The sequence below is a fragment of the Pollachius pollachius genome (assembly GCF_949987615.1).
Source record: "Pollachius pollachius genome assembly, chromosome: 9".
NCBI classification, from domain to species: Eukaryota; Metazoa; Chordata; class Actinopteri; order Gadiformes; family Gadidae; genus Pollachius; species Pollachius pollachius.
This window is the reverse complement of record NC_136942.1, coordinates 8,935,245-8,949,612: the sequence shown is the minus strand read 5'-3', so window position 1 is coordinate 8,949,612 and position 14,368 is coordinate 8,935,245. Positions and strand designations below refer to the sequence as shown.

Below are 14,368 nucleotides of genomic sequence, written 5' to 3'. Positions count from 1 at the left end.
TGCAGTGTTTTTCGGGGTTTGTATGGCATGTAAATCGTGTTTTCTGTGGGTGTCAGTATTCAGAGTTGGCAAGCCGGTGGAGAGTGCTTGACTTTCGATTTCCTCCCTTGTTGACGAGTTAAACAAAGTTTGTTCTATTTCCTGGCACATCGGAGCTCGTAGCAGAATGTTCTGGTGATGGCGTTGGTGTTTTTGTCTTGTTACTGGCTGCTTCATCGTCGTCCCCAGCTCCCCTGGAGGGTGGAGAGACACAGAGTACAGTACATGTACTGAGAGCCTCTCCGGGCCACAATCACACACACTGAGTTTCTTGACAAAAATGTGTTTGCGTCTTTCGTTGTAGCAGAGGGCCTGAGTGAATAGTCTCTCTCCGGCTCTCGCTCACTCATGCTCTCTCTGTTTTATTCTATCTAGTTCTGTCTATCCCTGTCTATCTCTATATACTACTGTATATAGATATATACAGAGAGCTATGAGAGTTATATAAGATCCATCCGATACTGCAGAATATTAGATTAGGGACCGCCTGGAGACACAATCTGAAATTCCTTCTGACAAGACGACACTGTCACGGTCGTCCCCTTGACAGGTGATGAAGATGCGTTCATGATTGTGTCCGGGCCCCGGTGAGATGCCTCCACGTGCATGTTGTACATATCCTGGCTCGTCCTTTATTCATGACCGCCCATCTGAGCAAGGTTCCTCCGCTCCCTCTCCTCGCTCGGATATTATCTCGAGTCTTCGCTTCTGTTCCCCAAATGAGCCAGCCAGCCTGCTCTCTCGCTCTTCTCTCTCGCTCAAGTCAATTTCGCTTTGACTTGACTTGCATTTCGGTCTTGATCCGTCTCTGTAAAACTATGAGCAAGTCATTGCCAAAATGTAGAACTTATTTATGAACTCTTTATTCATTGCTACTTGTGTGTTTTGCCAAGATAAGCAAGAGGTCCCTCCTTCCAGATTTGACACGGTAAATAGATGGCGAGACCAGGCGGCGGGATAGTGCAGTGGTTAGGGTGGTTGACTCTCAGCCAAAAGGTTCTGGGTTCGATCCCCGATGTCCACGGTCCATCCGATGGCCTCTTAGAGTAGGATGACCCCTGACCCTTACCTGGTCCTGATGGGGCTGTATCTGCAGTCGCTTGACAGAAACGTCTTCTAAATGACTCAATAATTTAATATTAGTCTTAGCTTTGAGTCGGCTCCCCTGTCTCTCTCTTTCTTTCTCTCTGCCTTCTCTCACTCCCCCCCCCCCACCCCTCTCTCTTTCTTTCTAACAGAGTTTTGGTCACATGCAACCTTGTCGCGCTGAATCCACTGTGAAATGCTGTGCCCTGAATCTAGTCACGTAGTCACACCACACAACCACGCAAACGGCGCACACACACACAGCCCACAACGCACACACACACACACACACACAGCACAAAAGGTACCCCAGCATGAATACACATTCATCATTGTTTCTCACATAGCAGGTAAACTAAACAGAGAATCCTAAGACACACACACCCAAACACACCTCCGATGCAAACTCTTTGCTCTGATAAGTATGCAGCTATAGCAACACTTGAACTGTTGAGACAGAAAGACAAACACAAAAAACAATGACTCTTTTTTGCTCTGTATCTCACACAAAAACACACACACACACACACACACACACACACACACACACACACACACACACACACACACACACACACACACAAAGCTGTGTGATAGTGATGATGAATCAGAGTGTTCTCCAGCCTCTGGCCCCTGCTGTGAACAGTAACCACGGAGACACTGCATCATCACACTGCCACTGATGCCGTGTGACCCTGCACCCCCGGACTGCTCTCGCAAGCACACACAGCCCCTCTCCCAGCAGGTGTTGACTGCCTTCACACCGTGTTAACACGTCCGCAGGAGACCACAGTTCAGAGAGCCAGAGACGGCAGCAATCCCTCCCTCTCTGTCTCTGTCTCTGTCACTCACTCACTCACTCACTCACTCACTCACTCACTCACTCACTCACTCACTCACTCACTCTCATCCTCCCCCCACTGCTGTGTCAAAATGTCTGTGTCATGGCTGCCCTAACGCAGCCCCACGCCATGCAGGCATCGGCGTTGCCATGGAGATTGAAGGCAGGTCAGCCAGGAAACATAAAAACTGAGACTGCTGGGGGAATTGCGTTGTGTAGCTTGATGTTGGCACCGGCTTTGTCTGGTCGTTACCCTTGAGTAACGATGGACTTTTTTCCTTCTTTTTTTTGCCTTGCCATCGTTTCCCTAAATGGGCTTCCTGTCTTCGACTGCGATGGAGTTCTTCAGCGGCCCATCACCCACGGCAACTCACAGGCATCGGTGATGGATGCGTTATGGCGCCGCATTAGTGAGCGTGGAGGTTTATTAGCTTGTCTGTGCCGCGGAGAACAGGGAGACTGTAATTTATGACTCGTTCTGCTGCATGGTGGCAATTACTTTAAATTATTTCAAATTGTTCTTTTCACTTTCATGGTTGTACATATTTTCACATCTTGTATTACTGTGCCAATAAAACACATGCTATGTGTTTAAAGTTACTTTCAATGCTTCTCATAGGAGTCGAAAATTGTTTAATAGGTAGAGAGTGGCAACTGGTGGAGGCGATGCTAGTTTGAGGATGCCTTAAGTGTTGTAAATCGCCCTTGAGCAAGACCATTATGTGCTGCTACTGCATGCTTCCAACAAGCTTTCATCAACATGCGTTGCCGAGAAGTGAGTGTGGGTTGTGATAGACGGCAGCGGGGCCTTCCTGGACTGTCTCTCTCTCTGGGTGTCCTTCACACTGATTGGCTGACAGGAGCGGAATCAGTGGGAAGGAGGGGCAGAGAGGGGGTGATGAGATGGATGACAGCTGGCTTTTCATAATAGCCAGGCTGTTATACACACATTCACACACATTCACACACACTCACACTCACACACATGCACTCGCACAAACTGAATATCCCCCCCAATTTCTCTCTCCTGTCAGCTTCATGCCCATATCGGCCTCTGACAGCGGTCTACTTGACTGACTGAGATGGAGACTGGGCCACTCCGGCTTTGATGCCCGGTTCGTAACACTCCGAACTGATGAAGGGCAGCACATCTGCCCTTTGGTTGCTCCAGATTACGGGGCTCAGCGGGAGAGCTGGGTTGGGGTGGTGTTATGGACCCCTATTTTGTTCACTCTGGTGGTGCTGGGGGTGGTGTTATGGACCCCTATGGTGCTCACTGTTGTTGTGGTGGTGGTGGTGGTGGTTGGGGTGGTGTTATGGACCCCTATGGTGCTTACTGTTGTTGGTGGTGGTGCCAATATCCTGCAGCTAAAGCTTGGAGGGAATAGGCGGAGGAGGAAGAGGAGGAGGAAGAGATGGAAGGAGAGGAGGAGGAGGAAGAGGTGTTGGAGTGATTGGAGGAGGAGGTGTTGGAGTTAACAGAGGAAGAGGAGGAGGTGTTGGAGTTAAAGGAGGAGGAGGAGGAAGAGGAGGAGGTTTTGGAGTTTAGGAAGGAGGAGGGAGAGGTGTTTGAGTTGGAGTTAAAGGAGGAGGAGAAGGGAAGTTTAGACATGAACACAGCGTGGCGGGCGTCAGTGTGCCAGGCTGCCGGCTGTGGGGGCGCCGTGTGGCCAGTCGTTCTTAATAAAGGCTGTCTGGCTGCAGGACAGCGCCGGCCCACCGCTCGCATGATTAGCCATGCAGATGAGAGCCGGAGGCGGGGCCGGGAGGGAAGGCTCCTCCAGGACTAATAGACGGAGGTGTCGGTGAAAAGAGGGAATTAGAAGGAGGTGGATTGCGTGAATCAAATGGGAGGAAGGGAAAGTATTAGAAGGCAAATTAAGAAAGCTTTGAGGGGCTGAATGGAACGTAGGGAATGAATTGAAGTGCAACAGTGTGGGAGTGGACTCAGCCGCAATGAACCTCCTGCACCAGTCACTCTGATGCAGGGGCCGGGTAACCGTTGGAAACCCAGTGGTAGCTTCACTTTTTTCCTTTTTTTAACGATGAAAAGCATTACGATGTGTTTAAATGTTACACTCTGGTTAATTATTTCCCAGTGCGTGCTGACCTTCAATTGATGTTGATATTGTGCCAGCAATAGTGTGAAGGAAGAAGGGTGTGATTACAACATGCAGACCTAAACAGCCATAGTTAGTGATGCTGAGGCTTCCCAAGACACAAATACATCTCTTCTTCTCTTGGCCGCGCCTGAGGCCTCACAGCCTCACCATGGATGCCCCACACTCTCTCTAGTGGCTGCAGGTTGGAGTTTACCACTTTTCTTAAAACCAGGAAATGGAATTCCACCACCAGTCCATAGGGTCAGCCAGTCCTCACTGAATGCCGAGCGTCCAATCGCAAGGCCGAACGCGCTCTGCAAGAATAGCTCGTGTGGAAAAAGTAGCGGAGGGAGGCGAGGGCCACACTCCAGGCCATGCGGGTGGTGGGGATGAGCCGTCAGAGTGAAGCTGGCCGGAGGTCCTCCGCTGCAGACCAGAGCAGTTGGATGGAAAATGGTCCAGATTCACAAACACTTTCAGAAGACTCGTGCTGGTGTATGTCCTTCTAATTGAATGAGCCATTTTTCTTTAATGTTTGATTGAATGATTTTGAACCTGACGCTCTCTTCCAAGAGTCCGGGCCGATCAGCGAACGTTGTGCGAGCGCACGGAGGTCTTGAGCTCAGGCAGCGGGTGTGAGGTTGTGTGCGGGAGGGGGGGGGCCTCACCTGGCAGTGCTGAAAGGCCATGACAAGCGAACACTGGATGCTACCTAACTAACCCTGTCATTAGCGTCAGCTGCTCTCACCGGAGAACGTCTGCCATGCATATCTGATGTTGGTAAACCCGTGGCTTCCCCTTGGAGATGCGACCGCAAGGATGAGTGCGTTCCCTGTGCCTCTCTCTCTCCCCGAATACGACGGCACACTCATAATTAACAAGGCGTTTGATTCCTGCGGTGTGCGTGCACGGGGCTGCGGCATATCTCTTCAATTAATTTGTCAATTTTCCCCTCGGTCGACGCCGGGATTGTTCAATCACTAAATGAGCCAAATAATGATCGAGTCTCGCGGTTAATGCTCCCGTCTCCATGGCTTTGTCTCCGTGACTGCGAGCCGGTGCAGCAGCAGGTAGTTCCGTCGACGCCAGACAGATATTAGTATTGATGTGCTGCCCTGACAACGGCGCTCACATGCCGTCAGTGCAGACGTGCCGGTGGGATTATTCTCATTGGGTGAACATCGGCGTAACGCATCAGTCAAGCCTCAGCGATCTTCCGGGCGGCCCGCCTGATGATGGCGTTCCCGCGCACCAGGGCCCATCCTGATGACGGCGCTCCCATGCTCCTGATGATGCCGTTCCTATGCTCCAGGGCTCCTCCTGATGACGGCTTTCCAATGCTGCAGGCCCCATCCTGATGACGGTGTTCCCATGCTGCAGGGCTCCTCCTAATGACGGCGTTCCTGTGCTCGATGTCTCCCCCTGATGACCGTGTTCCCATGCTCGATGGCTCCTCCTGATGACCGCATTCCCATGCTCCAGGACTCATCCTGATGTCGACGTTTCCATGCTGTAGGGCCAATCCTAATTACGGCGTTCCTAGGCTCGAGGGTTCCTCCTGATGACGGCGTTCCCATGCTCCAGGGCTCCTCCGGATGATAGCATTCCCATGCTCGAGGGCTCCTCCTTATGATGCGTTCCCTTGCTCCAAGGGCTCCTCCTGATGACGGCGTTCCCGTGCTCCAGGGCTCCTCCGGATGATGGCATTCCCATGCTCCAGGGCTCCTCCTTATGATGCCGTTCCCATGCTCCAGGGCTCATCCTGATGACGGCGTTCCCGTGCTCCAGGGCTCCCCCTGATGACGGCGTTCCCATGCTCCAGGGCTCCTCCTGATGATGGCGTTCCCATACCGCGCTCCAGGGCTCCTCCTGATGATTGCATGCCGCTCAGCGAGAGTCGACCGAGAGTCGACCGCATGGGCCTTTGTCTCAAGTGGTGCGCAGACAGGGTTTTTGCCGCATGTGGAGTTCTGCAACATGTGATGCAGGGAGCTGATAGCAGGGATATCTCCGGTTGGAGATGTTCTGTATTGCTTGATCTCCTGTGCCATGTTGCCATGGTTATAGGGTGTATCGAACGGCCTGGTAGCCCCCAGCGGTTTTGTATGTGTGGCGACATGCGTTCTTGTTGTTTGGCCTCCATCATATCATTCCCTCCCGGCCTTTGAACAGCGTAGAGATGCACTGTTGGCCTTGTGTTTTAATGTATATGTTGTTGAGGCTCTTTAGGGATCTTAAAGATACAAGATACAATCCGTTTTCGTTAAAGATGCAATGCATCATTTTCCCCTCTATCTTTACCTCGGTTTTCCCATTGGATCAGACAGATACTTGTTGCCTTTCTCCTCTAAAAGTTGTTACCATATTGCTTTTCTTTAAGCGATATGAGTACCAAAAGAGATATGCAAAATATGTATTATTCATCTTTTATTTATCGTGTGGCCTCAAAATACATTGAATGTAAAAGATGTGCAATTATGTGTGATGTAGGGCTGGTAAGTGTATGCATGGTTTTATACCATCTAACCCCCATTAGAGATACGTGTTCTTCAGGGAAATGATGACATTGTGCAAACAGAATGACCAGAGCCTTTAAGATGCTTGTTGTTCTCGCACGAAAATCCTGTTACGAGTGGAAAAGGCAGACGCATTGGTCGGATGGATTGTCCATGTATAAATTTACATTTGAATATGATAATGCAAGTCATGGGCAATTTTCTAAAGTGCCTTTTTCCTTTGGAATATTTGCCCTTGTAATTTCCTTTTTTAATATCTCTGAGAAAGCCAAATCGTGGGCACGTAGATTGAAAGGAAAACACATTAAAACGTTGCATTACATGTGCCATTTAAATCATTATTTTTGTTTCAATCTTTTATTGGTTTATTTTTTTTTCTATTCAAGTTTAAAGTAAATGGAAAGGCTTAGGGTTGGGGATGTGTGTGTGTGTGTGTGTGTGTGTGATTAAAAGAAATAAATTGGACCTATTAATCAATTCAACCATCAAATCTCTGAATATTGAAATGACAAAATAGATTTTTTCACTTCAAAATGAACAAAACGAAGAACAAAAGAACAGAATCACAACGTCAAACAACACACAAACAGTGCCCCTCCTGCCGGTCAGCTCAGCCTCCGAAGCATCGTTTCAGGACTGATGACATCATGCTGAATCCCTTGCTCTCTTCCGCTCTGTGATCTCACACACTGTCTTCTGTCATACCCCCAAGCCACACCGCTCCCCATTTCACCTCTCCTTCTCCATTCCTCTCTTTGGTATTTCTGCCTCTGTCTCTCTGCTTCCCTTCATCCTCTGTATTCATCCTCTGTATTCACCCTCTGTCAGCCCTGTTCACTCTCTCCCACGGGGAGACGCTCTCCCAGAACAGAGCCTCTCCATCACAGGGGGATAGGGGGAGGCGGCAGGGTAGAGCCAGCGAGGCCGTCTCTCAGTGGAAAGGTGTGTTCAGGGCCTGTTTCCCAACGAACCATCTCTCGCGCTGGCTGTAGGATGAAGGCTAAGGGCCGACCCTGCTCGACGTGGAGCCAGGCAAGAGTTCAAAGGAGTTCTACGGGACAACAGCCCATTAGCTTCAGCAAGAACGTCAGCACAGAGAAAACCCAGGCTGAAGCCTGTCTTATACCTGTCGCCGTAGTCTCTTTCTTGCTCCCGCTTTCGCTCGCTTACATTAGCTCTCTCGCTTTCACTCTCTCATTCTCACTTTTGCTCTTGCTCTCTAACCTTCGCTCTCACTTTCTCTCTTTCTCTCTTTCTCTCTCTCGCTTTCTGTTTCACTCTCTCGCTCTCGCTTTCACTCTCTCGCTTTTGCTTTCACTGTCGCTCATGCTTTCACTCTCTCACTCTCGCTCTCTCGCTTTCACTCTCTTGCTTTCTCACTCTCACTCTCTCTTGCTTTCACACCTCGTGAATGCCTTTCATCCGCTGTTTGCTGCCTAGTGTCTTGCGGTCGCTTGGAGTGTCGGGTTAGATGGGCCAGGCTTCATTAGGTGAGGAGCCGGAACGCGGCGCTCCTACTGGTAGCGGAAAGGCTCCCCTCGAGGGGTCCATCAATATCCAATATCTCATCAGGCTGTCGGCCCCCGAGGGGGTCCGCAGGGCCCTGCCACCTGGCATGATGGAGAACGCCTGCAAGACTTCACCGCTGTTTACGGATGCAAATTGTCGATACCGTATTCCCCCTGACGGACGGCATCGTCTCAGCGTTACGCACAGCGCGAGGCGCTCGGCTTAATCAAGGGGATCCATGCTCGCTTGCCTGACACCCAACCCCCCCTCAGCCCCCTCTCAGCCCACACGCCTGTCACGCCCCCCATTCAAGACCCCAACCCACCAATCATGTACACTCTCCGACGGGCTCACGTTACTTCTGCAAACCGCAACTTCTTACGCATTCGGATTGCACCCGTGTGATCATTCATATCACCGACCGCACTGCCACGAGCCGTCGAGCTCTCCCCGCGGAGAGGGGGCGTAACGAGATGATACTGGGGGTGGAGAGGGGGGGTGAGGAGGGGAGGAGGGATGAGGAGGAGGAGGAGGGTTCCTGGCAGGTTTCTGTGCCAAGAGCAGAGAACTCAACCCGTAATCAGCCTTTGGACCGGTGCCGCATGTTCCAGGAAATCTACGGGGCACCAATAAAAGGAGAGAGGGAGGAGAGGGGGAGAGAGGGTGGAGGCGGGGAAAAGGGAGGAGGAAAGAGTGAGCAAGAGAGAGATAGATAGAGATAGAGAAGGGAGAGAGCTAGAGACCAAGATGGAGCAGAGAGAGAGAATGAGATAGGGAGACGGAGGGAGAAGAGAAGATGGGAGAGAGGGGGGAAAGACGGAGGGAGGTTGGGGGAAGATAGGGGGGACAGAGTGAGAGAGAGGAGACGGGGGGGAGAGAGGGGAGATGGAGGGAGAGAGGGGAGACATCTGTGAGGAATGTGAAGGACCAGGGCTCTCTTCATTGACCGATGGTTTCATTTAAGTGCAGGGAACGTTTCCGGGAGGGTAAAAGCAGGAGCATTAGCTTCCTGTGTCTCCATCAGCCCCCCGATCCAAAAGCTCTCAGATATCGCTCTTTGTGCTGTGCCCCCCGCCCTACGGACCCCCCTTGGAGGCCGAGGTCTTCATCCATCACCCATCACCCCAGCCCTGTGGCCCAGAGGGTGTCTCCCTGCCCCCCCACCGCGGTGCCCAGACCGTCAGCACTGTGGTGGTCTCCCCTCTCCCTTGGGGGGGGGGGGGGGGGGGGGGGGGGGGGAGTGATTGGTTTTGATCAATAATAGATCAGCCGCATTAGGAGCCATGAATAAGTCATGGCTCATAGAGAGGGAGAGCCCGCGTGACGCACAGATGCACGCACGCACACACACACACACACACACACGGATACATACACACACGCACTCGTGCGTATACACATGCACACAGGCGTGTACACTCACATGCGGATGCACACACACGTGGACGCACGCACACACAAATGGTCGCATGCACTTACACACACACACGCGGACACACACATTCACACCAAACACATGCACACACTGGCACACACTCACATGCAAACACACACGCGGACGCAGACACACAAACACACACGTGGAAGCATACAGATTCACACGCGTACACGTACACATATGCACAGGTACAGACAGACAAACGTACAGACACACACATGCAACCAAAACCAAACAGACACGCAATCACACACACATAGTAACTCTCCCGCACTCACACAGACACATGATTGGGTTGCGGTTTCCCCCAAAGACATTGAGCAAAGGCACAGTAACAGAACAAAGAGGGGGTTCACTTTGAGCGACTGTACCCCCCCCCCCCCCTGTGCTCTGTTATGTCAAAGCACCTTTTCACACACACACAAAGCAGGCACAGATCTCTCTCTCGTGTGCTCCCTCTCTCGCTCTCGCTCTCTCTCTCTCTCTCTCTCTCTGGCGTGTAATGGCTATTTTCCTGTATGGTAGAATAAATAAGTTATTACATTCTGTGTGTCCTAAGGCTTAGCAGGGTACTGGCTGATGTAACTGGTTCATATGCATCCATAGGGGGAGACCTGGTGTCACGCCATACAAATATGGCTCTAACCATATATATTTTTACATCATTTTTATGTAAAGGAGGACTGCTGGGTCGACCAGGGATGGCTGATGAAATTGCTTTACATGAGTACGTGTTCCAATTCCTGCCACCGCCTCTCAAACTCTATCGCTGACACTTGAGTGCTCGCCTATTACTGCGGCAGACAACCTATTTACGAGACAAAAGAGCCCCAGCAGTGAAACAATACAAAAACTCACCAGGCAAGGTTACGGAAGAAGCTGTAATGAATTATCAGTCGCCGCAAATTCTGTTTTACGAGATTGTTCCCGCGCTGACACCACTATCAGATATCATTTTGGACCATCCAATTGGGTTAGCATTGAGGAATCCTCTCTGGCAAAATGTCGTGCGATTGAATGTCCTTACGACTGGAAATAGTAATGATGAATATGGATTTTCTGCACGGGAAGACTGATGAAGAAGACAATGAAGCACTTCAGATGTAGAAGGGATGTGCAAGCCCAATACTAACTCTGAATATGTGTGTGTGTGTGGTTGGACTGCGTTCTCCTGCTGGCGGTGTATGACAGGTTAGAGGAAGCTGAAGCTTCACTGAGAGGAGACAATGCTCCCGGGACACGGCTCTGTATTAATGAAATGGGGAGAGGGGGGGGGAGAGAGAGGGGGAGATGAAGGAGAGATGGATGAGGGATGGAGGAAGGAGAGATGGATAGATGAGAAATCGATGGATTTGAGATAGATGAGAGAGGGATAGAACCAGCTCGGGGAGAAGCTACAAAACAATATAATTCAGATATCTGGATGTGCTAGCTCTACATCGGGAGCAGGACTGGAAACCCAGGCTTTGTTGTTTATCCCTCTCTCATCTGCGGCATGTGGCTCAGGAGGTAGAGCGGGTTGACTTGCTACCGGAAGGTTCGATCCCCGGCTCCTCCTAGCTAGAGTGTCAAGGTGTCCCTGAGCAAGACGCCTCACCCTTACTGCTCCCAACGAGCTGGCCGTCACCGTGCATGGCTGACACAACCGTCGGTGTGTGAATGTGTGCGTGAATGGGTGAATTTTCTAACCAATGGTTAGAAAGTGCTGTATAAATGCAGTCCATTTAGTTGTCCAGCCCTACGTCTGTGAGAGAGGATCCAGCCGGTCTGCGAAGGCCGCTTCACGGGTACCAGCAGTTCAGACTGTTTGTTTTGGATGCTGTTAGAACTAAAATGGGTAACCGTCAGATTATTATTTTTTACGGCAGGTGTAGGATCTAGTGGAAGGCGTGTCTGATGGATTAATCATGTGCAAGACTTTGTGCCTGTAAGCACCAAACTAGCTTGCACATGGTAATATGCCATGTGCCCTTGTTATTTAGAAAGCACGACCTCTGTGACAATTATTATACTATTATATGTATTGCCTCGATTTATTTTTGTGTGTGTTTGTATTTTATTTTTTTGAGTGTCACAGAGCAATAAATCCTGGATTATATAAATCCGATTTAGATATGCTTTAGCCATTCTTTCCTTACTTGTCTTCAACAAACTTTGAAAGTTGAGTCGCACAGCTGAAGTGAGGAAGCATTTTCTACTGCAATCGCTTGGCACCACCACTATTAAAAACAACTTGATGAGCCAATCAATGAGCAGAATTCTAATCGTTTATGTTCCAGCAAATGGACTAACCTTGCCAGTGCCAGTGTGTTACTCTCTCAAGGTTGTATGCTCAGAGCTTTTAAAATGGGCTGGGCTGGGATGGGCCCTCCCCACAGGAACGGAATCCATAAGACTGGATCGGATTGATTACAACTCAGCAGTCAAGCCGTCTGCATGGGTCCAGATCTGCTAATGCAACACCAGGGGAGCAGCTCGTTCTGCTAGGGCCATACCTTTAATTCAAGTTGATTACAATGTCACACTCACACACGCACACACATGCAGGCGCGCACACACACACACACGCACGCAGGTGCATGCACACACGCAGGCAGGCACACACACACGCAGACGCACACATCCTTGTGAAAACAAATCCATTTCAATTAAATGTATGTGGTGTGGGTCTGTGTGTGTATTTTCCGCGATAACGCATTTAATCAGCACACGTAATCATAATTTCATTTCAGACCATGACTTTCTTCTGCTCTTTTCCCGGCTGCCATCAAATCACCTTTCAGTTGCTGATAAACTGAGTGAATTGATGCAGCTGTGGCAGTGATGACCTTAACTGCCTAGTCATTCTATCAATATCCTATTCATCCTATTCACTACATCCCCATTACAAACACAGCAGCATTCCTCCAGCTCTTCTCTTCAGCGTAGTGTAATAATGACGGTACTATCAGGGTATCAATGTTTAATGTCGTCAACTTATGGGCGGCAGTGTCTCCGGAGGTAAAGCGGGTTGAATGGCAATCGGAAGGTTGCTAGTTCGATCCCTGGAGTGTCGAGGGATCCCTGAGAAAGAAACCTCACACTCAATGCTCCTGACGAGATGGCTGTCTCCTTGCGTGGTTGACTCCGCCGTCGGTGTGTGAATGTGTGTATGAATGGGTGAATGTGAGTACAGCCCAAACAAAGTGCATCATAGACTCGTGATAGATTGCTTTTGTCTCCTGGTTTTTCTCTCTATATTCATATTCGGTCTTCTCTCTCTCCTCTCCAGGCTACCCGAGCCGCGCCGCGAGCCGAGGCGTGACCCCGCCGCCCGGCGCGATCGAGACGACGACGGGCCGCGCCAGTCGCAGGGCAACGCCCCCTGATGTCAGCACATTATCTGGCAGCCGCAGTCGCCGTCCTGCCCGCTGCCCGGCCTCGTATCCCCGGCGGACCTTCAACGCCGATAGTCCCTCGCCCTCTCTCTCTCTCTCTCTCTCTCTTTCTCTCTCTCTCGCTCTCTCTCGGTCCTGATGGTCCCTGACCTCTCTCGCCAGAAACTTACCTTTGGGAATGTCACGGTATGGATGGCAGCGTCTTGCCACCACTTCAAACTCGTTTTAGATTCCACTCAGCTAACTGCCTGTGAGCGAGGCATGTGCGATTCCCCTGCAATCAATGACCTCCATTTGCTCAATATCAGCGGCGAGAAGATGCCTTGTCTGGCTAGAGAGTCTGGCCAAGGCCGACCAGACCAGATTCACGCCCCCGTCCTCAGTGCTCAGAAGCTCAATGTAAGCTTCTGGAATCAGACGTTTTTTTTAATAAAGACACAAATGTTGATTTTCAACCAGCAAGTTCAAGGGGTCCTATTATGCCACCCGGTGTGATTGTGATAGCCGTTACGGGCAATTTTAGTGGCCACCATTTACAATCATACATCTAGGTGGACAATCCCACTTGTTATGTCACTAAAACACAGAAAAAAGCAGATTTTAAGGCTTGCAATGGCTAATCACAATCATACCTAGTGGCATAATATCACTCCTTTAAAAAAATATATAGAGGGATGTTCTATTCTGAGCTGTATTATTCATGTTGTTGAGTGCTTTTACCTTTCTGGTGTACCTGGGGGGGTTTAAATAGCTTTTTACTAATTTCTCCCTGTCAATGTAAAGGATATCTTAAGGATATGCGTTGTTTTTGTTTTGTTGGTTTGTTGTGCGCAGGTTTTTGTGTGTGTGTGTGTGTGTGTGTGTGTGTGTGTGTGTGACTCTATTATCAGAGGACATTTTGACATCCCTTGGTTTAGCGACATGATTTTATACTTTACTGCGTGCAGCTCACAGAAAAGCAGCTACTTAAATGTGTCTTATTCTCCGTCATGAAAGATTGGAAGCTGGAGGAGAGGCTTTGACAACAATAGATGAAGTATGCGCCATAGAGCTCGAAGCCCGGAGGGGGGGTGGGGGGGGGGGGGGTGTTTTCTCAACAGCAAGTTGAAATAACTCAGCTCAGAGACCCTATTCCTGTGTTGACTGTAATCAAAGAGTTCTTGTAGCCTCACACGTACTTCACACTCTATTTCTGCCTTCAATCTTTAAATAAACAGTTCCACAAACAAGCAGTTCCCTTTCTCGGCTCTGTGCGTTCGGAAACATGCATTCTGCTTTCCCCCACTTGAATGGCTTTTCAACAACAGCGTTTTTCCCGTCCAAAAGGCAGACACGAGATATCCAAAGGAAGACAAATGAAGTGGGGAGGAGGCGGGAGGAGGTCGTTTCTCCCCCTCATCAGGATTCATGGCCATCTCTCCCGTCCGGAGACGACTCGAAATAGAATCGCTGAGCAGGGG

General features: G+C 50.1%; 1 protein-coding gene across 1 annotated transcript in view; it reads left to right on the top strand.

Moving 5' to 3' along the window:
* The window catches only part of trim44 (tripartite motif containing 44), a 38,488-nt gene extending 24,518 nt beyond the window's left edge, over positions 1 to 13,970 (top strand). Inside the window, exon 6 of the mRNA XM_079742971.1 lies at positions 12,803 to 13,970. Coding sequence (XP_079599097.1) covers positions 12,803 to 12,899 — 97 coding nt within the window. The 3' untranslated portion in view covers positions 12,900 to 13,970. The remainder of the gene's footprint in view (positions 1 to 12,802) is intronic.
* Positions 13,971 to 14,368: the final 398 nt, after the last annotated feature.